General features: G+C 34.2%; 2 protein-coding genes across 3 annotated transcripts; both read left to right on the top strand.

Moving 5' to 3' along the window:
• The first annotated feature begins 5,820 nt into the window (after positions 1-5,820).
• On the top strand, positions 5,821-6,384 carry LOC132182668 (glutaredoxin-C1-like). The gene has a single exon (XM_059595975.1). It carries the CDS (start codon positions 5,955-5,957, stop codon positions 6,330-6,332), a length of 378 nt encoding a protein of 125 aa, XP_059451958.1. The 5' UTR covers positions 5,821-5,954; the 3' UTR covers positions 6,333-6,384.
• A 5,713-nt stretch (positions 6,385-12,097) lies between these two features.
• On the top strand, positions 12,098-16,463 carry LOC132182924 (membrane-anchored ubiquitin-fold protein 3). 2 transcript variants are annotated; one of them, XM_059596294.1, is made up of 4 exons: positions 12,098-12,290; positions 12,747-12,970; positions 15,455-15,625; positions 16,164-16,463. In XM_059596294.1, exons 2-4 carry the CDS (start codon positions 12,841-12,843, stop codon positions 16,217-16,219), a joined length of 357 nt encoding a protein of 118 aa, XP_059452277.1. In that variant the 5' UTR covers positions 12,098-12,290; positions 12,747-12,840; the 3' UTR covers positions 16,220-16,463. The 2 variants fall into 2 exon arrangements, with proteins under 2 accessions (XP_059452277.1, XP_059452276.1); XM_059596293.1 differs by having other exon boundaries at positions 12,098-12,347.
• The last annotated feature ends 66 nt before the right edge of the window (positions 16,464-16,529 follow it).

The following is a 16,529-nucleotide window of genomic DNA, read 5'->3' as shown; positions in this document are numbered from 1 at the left end:
TGATAACTGTAGTAATGTTATTTTTGACATGTCCACACAAGAGAAGGGAGATGGGAGATTCAATCTAGTGATCTTGCTTCATGAGGCGTGGTCTACTGCCGATTAAGCTACCCTTTGGAGAGTAACGTTATTTTTTACATTTATTTATTAAACTTATTTTATATCGACTAATTTGACCTAATTTTTAAAGTAACTTTATGCGAGTCACTTAAAAAAAAAATTAAAACACATTACATTATAATTAATGTGAATAGTAGCATTACTTTATGTGAAGTGCATGAGAATTTAGAACAATGCTACTCTTCACACATTTATCACACTGGCTAATGTGTTTAAGTTATTTTTATTTTTATGTTTTTTAAATGACTACTCAAGAATTAATATAATTATCTCTCTCAATTTGAGCTTATTTATGCTCTTTTACCTAGGCACTTCAGATTGGGAGAATCTGTTTAAGAAAGTGGGAACGGAGAGACTGACTTGAGGACGAATTAAAACTTAAAATTTGATCCATTTAAATTTGATTAAAACCCTAACCCTAGAAACTAATATAGTATTTTTGTTTTTGTTTTTTCCTTTAAAAATTAAGCACAGCGACAAGAGGTCGGTGGTGATGAAACAATCACGTGTGTGTGACGTGTCAATGGGGCTTTAAACAGACATGTAGGTTGGTTGGACAGTTCGAGCAAAAGGGCAAAGAAAAGAACATTTTAGTGGAAATGGGTGCAGACCTTTGTCCACTGTCTACTCCTTCAAAATCCTCAGCACAAAGGCCTTGATGGCTCCTTGACCACCAATGCCCTCCTCCTATTTGCAGTCAAACTACACTCAGAGTGAGTTCCCATGGTCTTGGGATTGTAACTTCATTTTAAGGAGTTGCTTGGGACCATTCCTTAATACTAGATTACTGGTTGGAGACAATAATGTACCTAGTTTAGGGAAGCAATAAAACCTTCACTAAATATATCAGTTTGGCCTCCTTTGTCTTAATATATTTGTTTTAGCAAATTTTGAATTGTTTATCTAATCTGTTGGAACAAGTAAATCTCATTAATATTCCAATCACCAATAAACTTATCGAGTCTTAAGCTCATTAGCGGTGACCATTTAACTTATCAATAATCGACACGGCGATGATCATTAGCGACGACCCTTGTGTGTTGACTGATTCTTTTCATTATATGCAAATTAGTTGGTGGCAATGGCATCACATGTTAATGGGCAGCAGCAAGTATGCTATTAGGTCAATTTCTTCCCAAATGAGGATAAGTAATTCTGGCATCCAAACAGGAACCAAAGAAAAGCAGACAGACATTCCCTATACGACAGTGTCGGAACACAATGTGAGACAAAAGCACCGGCAGATCCCAATACCGATACACTTCCAACTCAGTTTTTTTATTTTTTTTTTCTCCCAACACAGTTCAAATTCCCAAAAAAAAAGAGGAAAAAAAAAAGAAAAAAAAAGAAGTGGAACATGGGCCTGGGAATTGAAGCCCCCTTAATGAAACCATGAAAGTGTTACTAGCTGGTGTTGAAAGTGAATGCGACAAAGAGGAGGAGGCTTAGGTTAAGAAAAAGAAAGAAAAGCAAAAGCAGTCAACTTTGAGGTAAACGTCAGCTGGTTTTGCTGCAAATGTGAGTAGCAAAGGCTGAGAAAAGCCGTCTTGTCGTTTGCTTTAACGGCCCAACATGGATGGGGTGTTGATAAAGCTATGGCTGGTCTCACTTTCAAAAGGTGTGTTGCGTCAGACTTTGTTAAGAAAAATCATCACCACCTTCCATGTCTTACACACACACAGAGAGATAGAGAGAAACAGAGAGAGAGAGAGGGAGAAAGGGTAACTTAAGGGCATGCCCAACAGAAAAAAGGGTCAAAGTGGGAGACCAAAGGACAACCCCACACCTCCCCAGCTAAGAGTTGCTGACCTAAATTATCAGAAAGTTTCTTCTTCATGGTAGGGGACCTTTCAAAAGTTTGAGAAAGCAAATCTAAAGTGGACTATATATATGGTTAAGGTTCTTATGGTATCCCTTTTTTTTTTAGTTTTAACTTATAATTATTCTTATTTGTTCTTTATATAAATGTTGAAATTAACGAAATACATTTCGTTTGTAGATGCTTTTTAGATTATGTTTTTAAAAAAATCATTTTGATGCTATATAAATATAAAAGTAATTTTAAGGCCGGCTTCATTTATAAATGTGGGTATTAGTTGATAAATCTCATATTAGGCAATAATAATAAAAATAAACAGTTGTAACCTAATTCCAATTAACCTGGCCCGACTCAACCCGAATCCTTAAAATTATTATAATTAAATTCCATGCTACATGTAAAGCTAGAATAAAGTGATTATATATGTATATATATATATATATATTAAACAAATTACCGACATTGCATGTATGGGCATATCGTTTTAATGGTTATCGTGAGCACACCACTACAGCGTTACTGGCTTTTTGCGGGGAGACATGTTCCTGTGTGCCTTTACCTTCCCCAACACCATTATCACTTACGTACCCTAAATATATCCCATTAACACGTGCTTAAAACTCAATGATTTTCCACTGCGACCAAAAACTTATTTTAGAATGAATATTATTGAAACCTCTTTCTCTTTAATTTCTTCGTGACTTAATTTGTATTTGTCTTCTTTAGCAAAACCACTGAGAAATAGTAATTTCCCGATCCATTTATTCATACAAATAAAAAATAAAAAATTCCTGGTCTATCTGCTAGGTTAGGGGAACGTTATAGAAGGTGAGTAGAGTCTCAGAGCTCGAGGTGTACGTTCTTGTGTCTAGATTACATCATTTCATGGCCAAGCAATCCATGCCAACATGCCTTGATCCAATACAACTGAAAGAATCAACTAATTATAACTAATCATTCATGCTTATGCTCTATTATATCCATTCACGCAGGGACGGAGCCTGTGGTTTTGAATTTTTTCTTTTATATATATATAAGAACTGAAATTTGCTTTAACTTAACATATATATATGTTTCGAATTTGTTTTATAATGAATGGTGAAAGAAAACAGAATTAAACAAGTTGGGACGACCCATAAAAGCTGAAGATTTAATGGCGTCATGCAAGCAGGACTATGGTAGCCGTTGAATGCCTCACTAAAATACAAATTTTACAAGTGAAGAGTTTGAAATCTAATTCTCTCCAGTGATTGGCTTCCCAAGAAGACAAATACATTCTCAAACCCCCACCGTCTGATAATGTCCTTGCTTGGATATTGAAGAGTTGTTTAGTTGTTTAGTTGTTGTGTACGTGTAATAGTGTTCAAACCGTTAGATTACTTTTGACCACATGATCTCTGAAGTTTGGGTAAAGTACCAGTACAGCTAAACCTAGCTACATACAAATTCTGGCTATAAAACCTTTTTAGGCTTTTTGGCACAAAAAGAGGGCTTTGTAAAACGTACCCTCTATTATGGGAGGAGGATGTTAGAATTACTTATGTTAGAATACTTATATATATATATACATATATATATATATATATATATATAAGCACAAAGCAAATCTTTTACACAAAAATTTGCCTTGCGATAGGCGCTCTCATTCATACTTTGGTCCTTTCAGATGAAAAATTGTAATTTTATCCATGCCTAGAATACAAGATGTGGATTATGAGCCGCGAGCCCACATGACCAAGATATCAAGCCCATCTAATTCAAATGTTAAGACTCATTCGTTATCCTAGCTTGTAGTATTGAACGGGCATTGCAAATGATCCATACCATCACGTAGCTGCCACCTTGGCCATAATCCACATCTTGTATTCTAGGCGTGGACAAAATTACAATTTTTCATCTGAGAGGGCCAAAGTATGAATGAGAGCGCTTATTGGAAGGCCGATAAAATTACAATTGCAAAGAAGAAGCTATTATAAAATGCAACCTAGAGGCCAATAAAAGGGATTTTTTATTTCTACTGGTTTGCAATTTATTCATCTTTCTCAAAAACTACAACTTAAACATCGAAGTTATTCTCTTCGGTACTCCCAACATGGTCCATTGATAATCTCTCTTAATTTCTTTTCTGCAAGAGCAAATTAATTTGTGTTCGACACCAGAAAAATTGTTCTAACGTAAGATATGAATGATTTCAGCCCTACAGAGTCGCAGGAAAAAAAAAAACTAAGCACTTTCGTAGTACTGTTTTTAATCAACGTGGAAGTTTTGGTATGCATGTAAGCTTGATCTCACTGGATATTATCCAGAAAAGCCTAGATTCCCAACCCCCAAGAGAAATATAATCCATATGGCTAAAAGATTATTAATAAAAGATTATTGATCTCACTGGATATCTCTAGAGAATATCTACTGAGAATTCTGAAGAATAAAAGATTATCAGCATCTCTTAAGTGATGGACTCAAATCTGCAGAAAAAGAAGGTGGCGCGCGATCGAGTTAATATGGATGAACATATATATATATATATATAAATTATTTTTAATTAACGTCCTTGATGCTCATTAGATAATATTATTTTATGATTGCCACAATATTTAAGCACTAATTACATAAAAATATGCCCATTAGAGGAAAAAGAAACCGCCCGAATCCAAAATAATACGAGGCATATATAATAATATAAAATCAACAACTTTCAGAATATTCATCAATCTTAATAAGTTTGCCTACATCCGAGGCATCGAATCACTTCCATATTCGATTCAATCTTTGCCACTTGATCGTACAAGTCAGAGACTTTTTTTTTATTGAAAAAAGTAAGGGGTATATATATATTTGTTAATTGAAACATATTGTGACGTAATATAAATACAAAAATTATTTTTGTATTTTGAATTGTTTCTCGATATATAATAATAAGGATGATAAGTCGTATTTATTTATCAAATTCAGATTGTGTCGATACAGAAATATAAAATTATATAGGTCAAATATTATAACTTGATTAATTTAATTAAATAAGTTAAATTTATCATCTTTAACTCACTAATTTTGTATTAAATTTATGTTAATAATGTAAAAAATTATTAATATTCTTATCTTTTAAAAACAGAAAGTAATAATAATAAAAGATAGTCAAAGAAACTTTAATTTGGTTTTTTAATATATTTTTCAATTCTCCCTATATATATTGTAGCATTATTTAGTAGAGGCTCGCCTATATGTATTTAGGTACGGGTAAAGCGTCCAAGGGGATGAGGCTGAAAATGCGCATGAAGGTCGCGTCCCAAAAAGGAACAAAGGTTCGTGATGGCCACGTTCAATCCTTTTTTTGATCATGTAATTGTAGGGCCGACAACAAGGACGGAAACAGCCGTCTATTAACCAACCACTCCCTTCTGAAAAAGCCTCTGCTCCCTGTCTCTTCCCATTCTTTAATTTAATCTCTTCCTCATCCTCTTCTTCTTCCCTCTTTTATTTTATTTGAATTAAATTATTATTTATTTTTAAATTTGTAAAAATAAAAATAAATAATAATTAGTCAAAAAGGAAAAAGATCAGTGAAACCATTAGAAATAAAATGTTGATGGCCATCTCAAGGCTTATATATATATGTAACATGTGGCAATTATTTCCATCTAAAGGTGTTGAAGAATTTACTATTTTTATCACCACATTGAAAGCTCATTATATATGATTAAAAAGGGCTTCTCTCTCTCTCTCTCTGTGTCTTGCGTGCATGCGCTGACGACTACAAAAGACCAACTTTTTTTTATTTACAAAACTGACCTTCCAATGGAAAACAAATTAATTTATAATAATAATTTACCTTAATCCTCCTCACCCTCCCTATCTTGGACTCTCTTCTCCCGAGCTCACTTCTATAAATACCAACCCTTCCTAGCTAGCTTCCATCATTCCTCAGAACTCGCTTGCTCACTCACTCACTCACTCACTCATTGCTAGCTTCTTCATTCTTTGTACCGATTACCTTCTCATCTTCTTTGATAGAAAAATGCATTACCAGACAGAGGCTTGGGGCTCTTATATGCCCACAAGGAGCACCACCATGGGTGACCCGCTCGAGCGCATAGAGAGGATGGCGTCGGAGAACGCCGTGGTGATCTTCAGCATGAGCACGTGCTGCATGTGCCATGCCATAAAGCGGCTCTTCTGTGGGATGGGCGTCAACCCAACTGTGTACGAGCTGGACGAGGACCCCAGAGGCAAAGACATGGAGAAGGCTCTAATGAGGCTCTTGGGAAGCTCCTCCGCAGTTCCGGTCGTCTTCATCGGCGGGAAGCTAGTTGGGGCAATGGACAGAGTCATGGCCTCTCATATCAATGGCACTCTGGTGCCTCTTCTCAAAGAGGCTGGTGCTCTCTGGCTCTGATCTCTCATCTCTTCTCTTTCTTTCAATATTTCCAGAAAAAAAAAAGGAAGGAGATCGAAATATGGTGTTGATTTACATAGCACAAAACAACGGCAGAGGAAGAGGAGTGGTGTTTGTGAGTCTTAGCTCCTCTTTTTTGGACACTATTGACTAATGTTGTAGTTTCTACTCTACTCCTTGTAACTTGCTTGTCGTTTTTCTTTTTTCTTTCTTTTTAACAGTTTGGGTTTTGTTGGTTTGCTAAGCTTTGTGCTCCCTCCTCTGTATAGATAAAGAAAAGGAAGAAAAAATGGTTGAACTTTTACTTCTTTCTTCTTTAAACTTCGCGAATCTTCAATCTTGTCTATGTTTTCTTCTATTTGCAATTCCAATTATAACGGATTATCTTTACAACGAATTTATTTTGTGGTTTGAATGACGACTAAGAACAAAAAAAAAATTAAAAAGGTCTCTAAAGTGTTTACGCTGAAGAATAAGATTAACTCTTTTCTATAAGAAAATGGGTTTCTTTTTTAGGATTAGTTGAGCTGGAAGATATATCGTTAACGCTTTAAACAGTTAGAAACGGACTAACAGTTAGAAACGGACCCCACGATAAGAACGGTGTTGTGTTTTGGCAAAAGCTGTCGTTCTGCCCTTGTCCAAAAAGGGTGAGGTTAATCAACTTAACCCCAGTGAAAAACAAACAGTGGGCTTCCACGCTTTTGCTTTTACCTATAAAAGCGTTTTTGTTCTTCAGCTTTTTCCAAAATGGCTTCTGGTTTTGCGCCCGAAACCTCGCCATGCCGATGAAGTGGGCCTGAGAGCCCCACATTTGGCAGGGGACCCAGTTCTCAGGGAACCGTCCATGATTGACTTTGACTGTGCAACGGTGATGGTGATCTAGTGGCCTAGCTCTGCACGGATGGCCTTTGTTTGAAGTGATTGATATTGCAGTCCGTACGCCGGGTCCCACTCTTTAGTAGGCATCCACGTAAGAGAAAGAAAGAGAGGGCCCATGTGGCCATTTTGTTTTGAGGAATGCTGAGTGCACGAGGGATGCTTCAATGCATTCTGTGGACCATCTCCCCACCATCTTCTCCCTTTATCATTTTGATTCTAAAATAAATAAATAAATAAAAATAAAAATAAAAATAAAACTTAAAGGGAGAAGATGGTGGGGAGATGGTCCACAGAATGCATTGAAGCATTTCACCTGAGTGCACTTCCACAGTTCCACACTTCCACTGCTCTCCACCTCCGCTCTTAAATGCCTAAACACACTTTCTGAGCTCAGATCGAAGATTATTGTTATATCATATCTAAAATTTAATAATAATTTATTCAAAACTTTATAATAATTTTTTCATAAAGGTTTTATTTAATAAAAATGGGTCATACTTGCAAGTGATTTTTAATTTTTATATGTATTTATAATAAAACATGTAATTTTTATATATATTTTTAAAAAACATACATGCAATAAATATGTACATTTTAAATCATTATCATTTGAATAGAATGAATTGAAAAAAAATTCTCTAACGTTTTTTTTTTAAATAAATAAATAAATTCCTACTCAATTTATGAAAAAAAACAAAAAAACAAAAAACAAAAATTGTCCATCGTGGTAGGTATAGGCCCGAAGCCCAAAGGGATGTTTTGGGCCACTTCTTTTGGGTTTCGTTTTTCAAAAAATGGGCCGTAAAACTTTAATTGTGTTTTCACATCAGTAAATCTTAAATTTGTACTGAGAACAAGAATAATAAATCCATTGGAATTTTCTTTCAAATAAATCATCAAGTGGGATTTTTTTTTTTTTTTTAAGTTAAAAAGTTCTATAAGATTATAGCCCCCCATGTGTGGAATATTGAAAAGAGTGTTGTCTTATTGATAGTTCCATGCATGACAGTAGCACTAATATTTACGAGAGTATAAATTGAGATTCAAATACGAGATTCGGATTTTCTTTTTTCTTTTTCCTTTTTTTAATAAATAAAGGATATCTCTTGGTTCGGATTACCTTTTATCAACGTGCAATTCTCAAGGATAGGGTTGGAATCTTCCGTTTATGTTGTCCTTTGGCATTTGGTTTCAATTGGACCAACGATGTTTGAGACCACCTTTTCTTGGATTAGTTTCTGATATTGATGCTCCAGCAACCCACTTTCTTAAAAAAGAGCTTGAATTATTGAAAATAAGGTTCTGCCTGCTATCCTTTGATTGCAGACCTACCCTTTTTGACATAATATTATTTACAACAAAGTTGTCATTCGAAAATTTATTCAATTCAATCTACCAAGTTGATATATATTTTAAAATGCATGTGAAAATTGTATTTTAAGGATAAATCTTTTATCATAATCATACTTAGCAATCGAATGGCATCCTTTGAAAATGGACGGAAATTTTCTTCAAATTGAATTGATATATGCTGTTTTTTATATAGTTTTATTAAAAAAAAAAAAAAAGAAGTGATTTCACTTGCTAATTAAAAAATTATATAATTATCCTCTCATTTGCTAAAAAACACCGCACACGATAATTTTATAGACAGTCAAAATAAATTTCTCCAAACGAAATTTAAAATAAATTTATGTCATTGTTGTAGCTTTTACGAGATTCCATTGTTCACAAGCAAATGGGCCACATGGGCTGGGCCTTAATTTGTCGTTCGCTTACATTCTATGGAACATGTTTCGGTTCAATTGGGATCCATCAAAGTTTCCAGACAGACCAAATTTCAGTATAGTGCAGATGTGTATTCTCGTGGGGGCCTACTCTTTATACAATTTTATGCAAAATCCAATTTTACTATATGGGTTTTGAATATTTATTAAATGCTTAATTTTGTCAATTTTATAAGATATGATGTCGCTATTTGCTTACATGGCAGCATGATCGTTATTTTTTTAGGGTTAAGTATTTTTTTTTTTTATTTGCCATTAGGGGTGGTTTCGGCTACTCCTTTTTGGCCATTGGGAGTTGCTCAGCCAAACCGACCTTGAGGTGGCTTAGCCACCCCTAATGGCCAAATTAGGGTGGCTGGGCACCCCATGGAATTTTCAATTTTCAATTTTTTTTAGCTTTATTATTATTTTTTTAATTTTTAATTTTTAGGACACGTTGCAGTTTTGAAAACCCAAATAATTTTTTGAGTAAAATTGGATTTAACCCCCTCTATTATCGGTTTTTAAAATACCTTTTTACATAGAGAAATGCTATAATCTAATAAAAATTCCACATTTTATTCATAAAAGTTCATGCGGCAAGATGCTACATCATATTTTTGGTGGAAGAAAAAAGACAACAAAAAAAAAAAAAAGATGATATGACATCTTACCACATTGATTTTTATGAGCAAAATATGAAATTTTTATTATATTATAGCATATCTCTTTTATATATGATAGACTAGTTGAAAATCTGACAGCCTTAAAAAAAAAAAAAAAAAAAGAATAATTCATGTCAAACACGTCAAGTTTGTTAATTTATTATTGTCATGATTTGATTTTCAATTGTATGTCCATGAACATCTGTTGGAGTTGGTAATCTTCTCAAATCTGCAATCCAACCTCAACGAGTTAGAGATTTTAACTGAATTAGGTAAAAATTACACCCTTTTTTTTTTTCATCATGGTTCTAACGTGGAAGCCAATCAGTATTTTTTATTATATTTTAATGCATTTAATTCTTGCATGTCTACTAATTTGTTAAGGTGTGATTATTTAATTAATTAAAAATAGTCATTTTCAAGGTTTGCTTTCTTTTGAGGAGGATTTGATGAAGTCAGTCATCCATACTTCCAACTCCTCCCATCTTCCATTAGTTTCCTTCCTTTTCAAGTTGATTCCTTCTACTCAATCACATATTATCGTCATTGGTGGATTCTCTTCTCTTTATTATTATTTGGGCAATTGGGCCATACCCTTCACTCAGAAAAAAATATTCTATTGCTTTTTTTTTTTTTTTTGGATATAGTGATGGACTTGGGTGCTTCCATATACTTCTTTCCTTCCAAAGTTGATTCCACTTCTTGTATTTCTTGTACACGAACTCTTTTTTTTTTTTTTTCCCTCTTTAATGGTAGACACCTTTATTTGGGCCATGCTCTTCATTAAAAGATTCTATATTTTCTATATTTCTTGAATTGATAAGATTGAGAGATTTGACAATTTTTTTTTTAATATATATATATATATATATATATAAACATTTTAATACAATTTAGCTTCTTCTTCTTTTCTTTTCGCGTAAAAAGAACACGATAAAATTACTATAAACTTTCTTATAAATTAAGGTGATAGTCCATATATGAAACTATATATAGGCCAAATGAGGCATGATGACTCTTTGGTTTTCACTTTTCAAATTTGTATTTAATTTTTTTTTTATCAAGTTAAATATATATGTTATTTTAGGCTTAAAATTACTTTGATCTCTCTTGATAAAAATTCTGGTTTCATCATACCATCCTTAAGTCCATAATGAATGTAATGATTAATAAAAAAATTGAATTATCAATATAATTTGTTTGTATTCATCCAAAAAAATAATAATAATTTATTCGTACTTACTTGTCAATCATTTATTATTAATTATTTCGTAAATTATAAATTGTTATGTATAGTAAAAGTGATAGTATTCTAATTATTTTTAAATTAAGAAAAAAAAAAAAAAAACATAAAATTAGCCTTTTGTAGAGTTCACAACCGTCACCAAATCCATTAAGAAATTGGAAATAGATCTTCACTAAGGACAGGACTTACGTATTAGCTTAGAAGAAATAAATATATAAAATTACCAATAAGGACGTGAGGCACCGGTACCAAGTACCGACTATCGTATATGGATTATGGTAGCCACCGCGCTCAACAATTCCCACGCGCAGCTAAATTAGCGTGAGCATTAGTCACGGTCCGGTTGTCTCGCCGACGCGTTAAATCCTCCCAGTTTGACTCTTGGTCAATATGGAACAGCTAGGAAGGAGCAATTCTCTCCTTTTTTTCCCACGCGGCCGCCACCGTCTTATCACAATTCTCATAAACCCAGTGTCAAAGATTGGTACATGGATGGATGTTTAATTTTTGAGTAATTTATTCAAATTAATTGGTCCAACCATCTTAAAAGGAGTGTATAATGTCGAGTAATTTTAATATCTAACTTATTTTATTGAATTGATGTAATAGTGTCACCAATTTTAGATTTTATTTTTTAATAAAGGCTTCGTCAATGACCAATAGACATTATCTTATTCATGAATGTTGTGATTTATTAGATGATTTTTTTTGCGCTAACGTGGATCAGAGGGTTAAGATGAAAAATGATTGGTGTCAATATTTTTTTTGTTTTATTTTATAAATTAATTATTAAATTTGTAGACTTATTTAGATTTTACACAAATTCAAAGTTGAATTTTGCAAATCTAATAATTAATCTATTAAATTTATAAAAGAATATAAATAAATTATTAACACATTAAGATTGTGTAGCCAATGTAATATTATTACTGTCGTGTGAGATTGTACTATGATGTAGTAAAATTGATAACATTAAAAAATGTGAATTTTTTTTTTTGTAATAAAAAAAAAAAAAAAAATTACTTGTCAAGTATCCCTCCACAATGACGTAGCCATTAAATGGTAGATGTAATTTCAATTGTTATTTTTAGAACTGGAGAGTAATTATAGCAATCCTCCTTAAAGATTAAAACGAAAGAAGTTTACTATACGGAGCAAAGTACACAATTTACTGACAAGAATTGATGTCCAAATCTCACTCTCTTTTCTCTCGACTCGGCCAAGGGGAAAGGCAAAAAGGAAGCCCAAAGAAGAATAAAAAGGCAGAGAAAAATTAGGCAAATAGAATCACACCAAATTTAACTCCTATTAAGAAACCAAAGAAGCTCAAGCGTCAAGATCGGGTCTAGGGTTTCCCTATCTATCTTCGGAATCAACCTGGCCTCCTCGAATCTCTCAGGTCTCTCTCGTAAACCCTAAAGAAAGCAAAGCTAGCGATTGTTTAATCTCATTCCAGGTACTTCTATATATATATATATATATATGTTGTTTTTGTATTCATGGTTAATCCAATAATTGTCAGTGATTGTATCGGTTTCATCCACTTGCACAATTATGCTTGTTTGTCAATTGTTCTGTTTGGTTGCCGGGAAAATTCAAGAGAAGAAATGTCCAGAAAGTTTGGACTGTTCATTTCTTTTTTCCTCTTTTTTGAATAATTGAGTACTGTACTGAACTCTGCTGAGCGAATTGGCTGTATTTAATCTTTGAATGGATAATATTATGTTTTTTGTTCTTGTTTTTGTTTTTGAAGTTCTAATAATGCGTATTTGAGATTAGAACTTTCTTTTTCTAATGCTTTCCTGCATTTTCCGATGAGCCAAACAGGGAATTTACTTGTATGATTTGGGTGCAGGCCTGTAGGTGATTCTTGCGGCGGATTGGGCGCTGGTTTGTGTAGAGAGGGTGGTGATTTGAAACGTTGGCATTTAATTGGTTAAAGAGCTCAAATGCCGGAGGAGGACCTGGTTGAGCTCAAGTTCCGAATCTACGATGGATCAGATATTGGCCCCTTCCGCTACTCGCCGGCCTCAACCGTCGCGATGGTCAAGGAGAGAATCGTGGCTGACTGGCCAAAAGGTCAGAGAGTTCGATGTTGTGTGCTTTGCAATTAGTTTGAACAATTGGTTCTGGATGTTTCTGTTTTAATTGTAATTGTTTGTATTTCTAATATATAGTACTTTGGGGGATACAAGTTCATTTGGTTGTCATTTGTGGAAATATGCTTATTGAAAGTTTTGATCTGCGTTTATGTGTGCGTGGGCTTCTTTGGTTTATTGTTTCTGGCAGGTTCACATGACTATAAATTTAGCTGTTGTTTTATGTATTAGCTTTATGTGGATTTTTTTAGTGATGTGGCATGGCCTTCAGGGGCTAATTTTTGTTGCTGACTAGTTTCTTGAAATAGATATTACTAACAGGCACTTCAAGATACACGTATCTGAAGCATCAGATTCCTAATGTGCCTTCCATGTTATGTGGAGGGAGATTATAACACATTTCTATTTGTGGTGCGTTTCAGTGGGTCCCCAAAGATTGATTGTAGTTGAATGGTAGTGCTTCTTATGAGACAAATTAGGTTAATGGGCTATATTGCCCTCAAGATAGATTCTTGTGCATCAGTCTTTCTTTTCAAATGATTTTGATGCTCAAACATATTTAGCTTTTAAGGGCATTTTTACTTTAAGATTTTATTTGATGCCATTTAGGTTCCTCCTGCCCATCTGATTGCCGTTCATGCTCATCTCTCTTGCTTTCATATGAGTATGACATATCTTATCAAAAAAAATTTAAAAGCTCTCAAAACCTTTTTTGATATAAATTTGTTGCATGTTTTACTTGATAGGGATCAAGAATTCAAGATTAATAACTTGAGTACATTTTTTTTAAAATAAATTGGCAGACCTATATAGCATGTGAGCCCTGCTTAAGTTTGATGACTATGCTAACTCGGAATAGTCATCTATGTGGTTGTTTGGCAGGCAATTGAGGCCAAACCATGTTTTTCTGTGTCTTGGGGATGCCTAGGTGAAAGAGCATTAGGTGCCTAAGCTGTCACGCTGTTTGCATTCTGGGTATGTAAGCATTTTAGTTGGACATGCAGCATATTTGATACCCACTACTGGATGGAATATTTCAATATATGTGTTTTGGCTCAGAATCGTGTACATAATCTCGGAGTTCAGATTTGTATTGGTTATCATATTTTAATCTGACAGATAGTGTCTGCAACTGTTTGGTCATCTTTCTTTCTGCCCTGTAAACTTCATTAGTTGGACTCATTAACTACTAAATGTTAGTCCTCTGTTTCTGTCAATTACCATGCATAGGATATGACTGCATTACATCTTACTTGATATGGCATTACTCTTTGTCATCCTTAAACATTAATTGCATCGGTGAAGTGTGTTACATATTTTGTCACCTCAAGCATTCATATAGGCCATATTTGAAGAATCTTGTAGTGGCCTCAAGGCTGTTTTGGGACTGTGGCACTGTTTAATTATATATCCTTGCCACCTAGGTTTGCTCCTCTTTTCTAGCATATGTATATTTTATGCAGTTAAGCAAAATAAAATGTTAATTCTGGTGACTCGGTAGTTTAAAGTCCAAAAGAAGTTAGGGCACTTACTATACTATATAACTTCTAATTTGATAATCCTGAGCATGGTTCTTCAAATTAAGCTATCCTTTCCATTTTACTAGTTGCAGTGAGCAATGCTAGGTAAATCCCAATTAGAATCAATATGTAGTATTCTACTTATTAAAAAAAACTAGAGAATCAGTATGAGGGGTTGGCTGCAATGTCAAGTTTTATGGTATAAGCACCAGATGTGGCATGTCTTGTTAAGGAAAGCTGACCAGTAAGGGTGAGGTTTAGGACATGTTATTGCACTGTTGAAATCATGTGCATACCATTGGACACCTGTGTCATGGGTCTGGCTCACTTTGGATGTGAATACAGTTCTAGCCACAGTTCTTTTTGGATTTAAAATATTGCGTAGTAAGCATTGCTCTTGTTTCAAATGGATGATATTTTAAGTAACAATGGCGAGCAGAATAGTGACGAGGAAAAAATTAGCAATTAACCTGACAATGTGTCATGCCTTGATCGCTTGTAAATTTTTTATCCCGACTTTTGCAAGTCACATATTGAAGTAGTTGCATATGGTCCAATTCTGCGCTTCTTCATTTCCGCCCCACCCCACCCTCTTCCTCTTTTCCTTTCTTAATCAAACTATCTTTCTAAATGTATGTTGGCGATTTTCCTGCCACATTGTGTTTATGCCTATATTTGCTCATTGTATCAATTTGTAATGGTCTTCAGTTAATTAAAGGCCGTGATTGGTTCCCTTCTGTGGACCAGTTTCTGTTTTTACTTTCTTTGGCTTTGTATTGTCATATTGTTAAGCATGAAAGTAACATAAGGGCATTTTGACAGCACATGATAGTTTGAGTACCAACTTGTTCTTCATTCTTCCTCTCCCCTTTATTTTGCTTTTTTTTCTTGGAATTCTGTTTTTCGATTTTTAACACTGGACTTTATGTTCTGGTTTGTCTTAGATAAGAAAATTGTGCCGAAGGGAGCAAATGACATAAAACTGATAAATGCTGGGAAAGTATTGGAAAACAACAAGACTGTTGGCCAGTGTAGAGTACCTTTTGGTGAGCTTCCAAGAGGGGTTATCACCATGCATGCTGTTGTACAGCCATCTTTAGCAAAAGCAAAGACAGGTAGTTTTATTCATATATGCATGTTCTATAAGTTCCTGTGTTTGTGCTTCGTGCTATTTTGCTAGTATTATTAATACTGAGAATTTGGCTACTGAAAGGATATGTTTCACTTATCAAAAAATGGTTTTTTAGTTGTGGGCCTTAAGCGTATAAGCCATTTTTTTTAACCTGTAAAATAATGAATTCGTTTTTTTCTTTCTTAACTTTTTCCTCCGTATAAATATGCACCAAAATGATTCCTGGAGTTTCCGGGAGTTTTGAGGTGCCCTCTTTTTTGGATTATTCCTGTATTTTGTCTTCATTAATTTGTCCACATCAAAGTTGTAAATATGCATTGTAGTTAACTAACTATTGGTGATGAGTATAAGTACCCGCTCTGTGATTTATGTGGTGAGTACATTTCTACGAGCATTAAGTTGGATATTCAATTAAATCCTAATCTGCATATTGTATGAATGCAAGTTAGAAAAATTGAGGAGACTATTTGTATTTTCTATCTATATGCTGCTGAAAGTTGTTTGTCTGTTTGTCTGAACAGAAAAGAAGGTTGATGAGGCCCCAAGGAAAAATATTTGTTCGTGTTCCATATTGTAAGCGTTAAGCTTGTGAGGCTGCCTTGGGGATCTTGGGACCTCCTAGGCCACGAAGAAGAGTAGCCGCTGGAAAGACAATAATTTGTGACGGTCCCATCCCTCATTGTTACATGTTTGTTGGAAGGCATTCTTGTGTAGCAGTGCCTGTCGGTGATGATGTATTTGCATTTTATAAAAATGGGTGTTTGATGTATTTCGGTAGCTTCTGTATTACATATTATTCAATTAACATATATAAAAGCCTTGATGTGTTTCACCAAAGGATGCCCCTGATTTTGCAGCCTGCTCCCTTTTTGGTCCTACCATCCGTT

Source organism: Corylus avellana, chromosome ca5 (assembly GCF_901000735.1).
Source record: "Corylus avellana chromosome ca5, CavTom2PMs-1.0".
NCBI classification, from domain to species: Eukaryota; Viridiplantae; Streptophyta; class Magnoliopsida; order Fagales; family Betulaceae; genus Corylus; species Corylus avellana.
Note: the sequence above shows the minus strand (reverse complement) of the source record. Positions and strands in the feature narration are given on the sequence as shown.

What these genes read in the sequence shown, in the direction of transcription:
- LOC132182668 (XM_059595975.1), top strand. Translation starts at nt 5,955, where the DNA reads ATGCATTACCAGACAGAGGCTTGGGGCTCTTATATGCCCACAAGGAGC.
- LOC132182924 (XM_059596294.1), top strand. Translation starts at nt 12,841, where the DNA reads ATGCCGGAGGAGGACCTGGTTGAGCTCAAGTTCCGAATCTACGATGGA. An exon ending in CGTGGCTGACTGGCCAAAAG is followed by an intron (nt 12,971 to 15,454) that starts GTCAGAGAGTTC and finishes GGTTTGTCTTAG; the next exon opens with ATAAGAAAATTGTGCCGAAG. An exon ending in TTTAGCAAAAGCAAAGACAG is followed by an intron (nt 15,626 to 16,163) that starts GTAGTTTTATTC and finishes TTGTCTGAACAG; the next exon opens with AAAAGAAGGTTGATGAGGCC.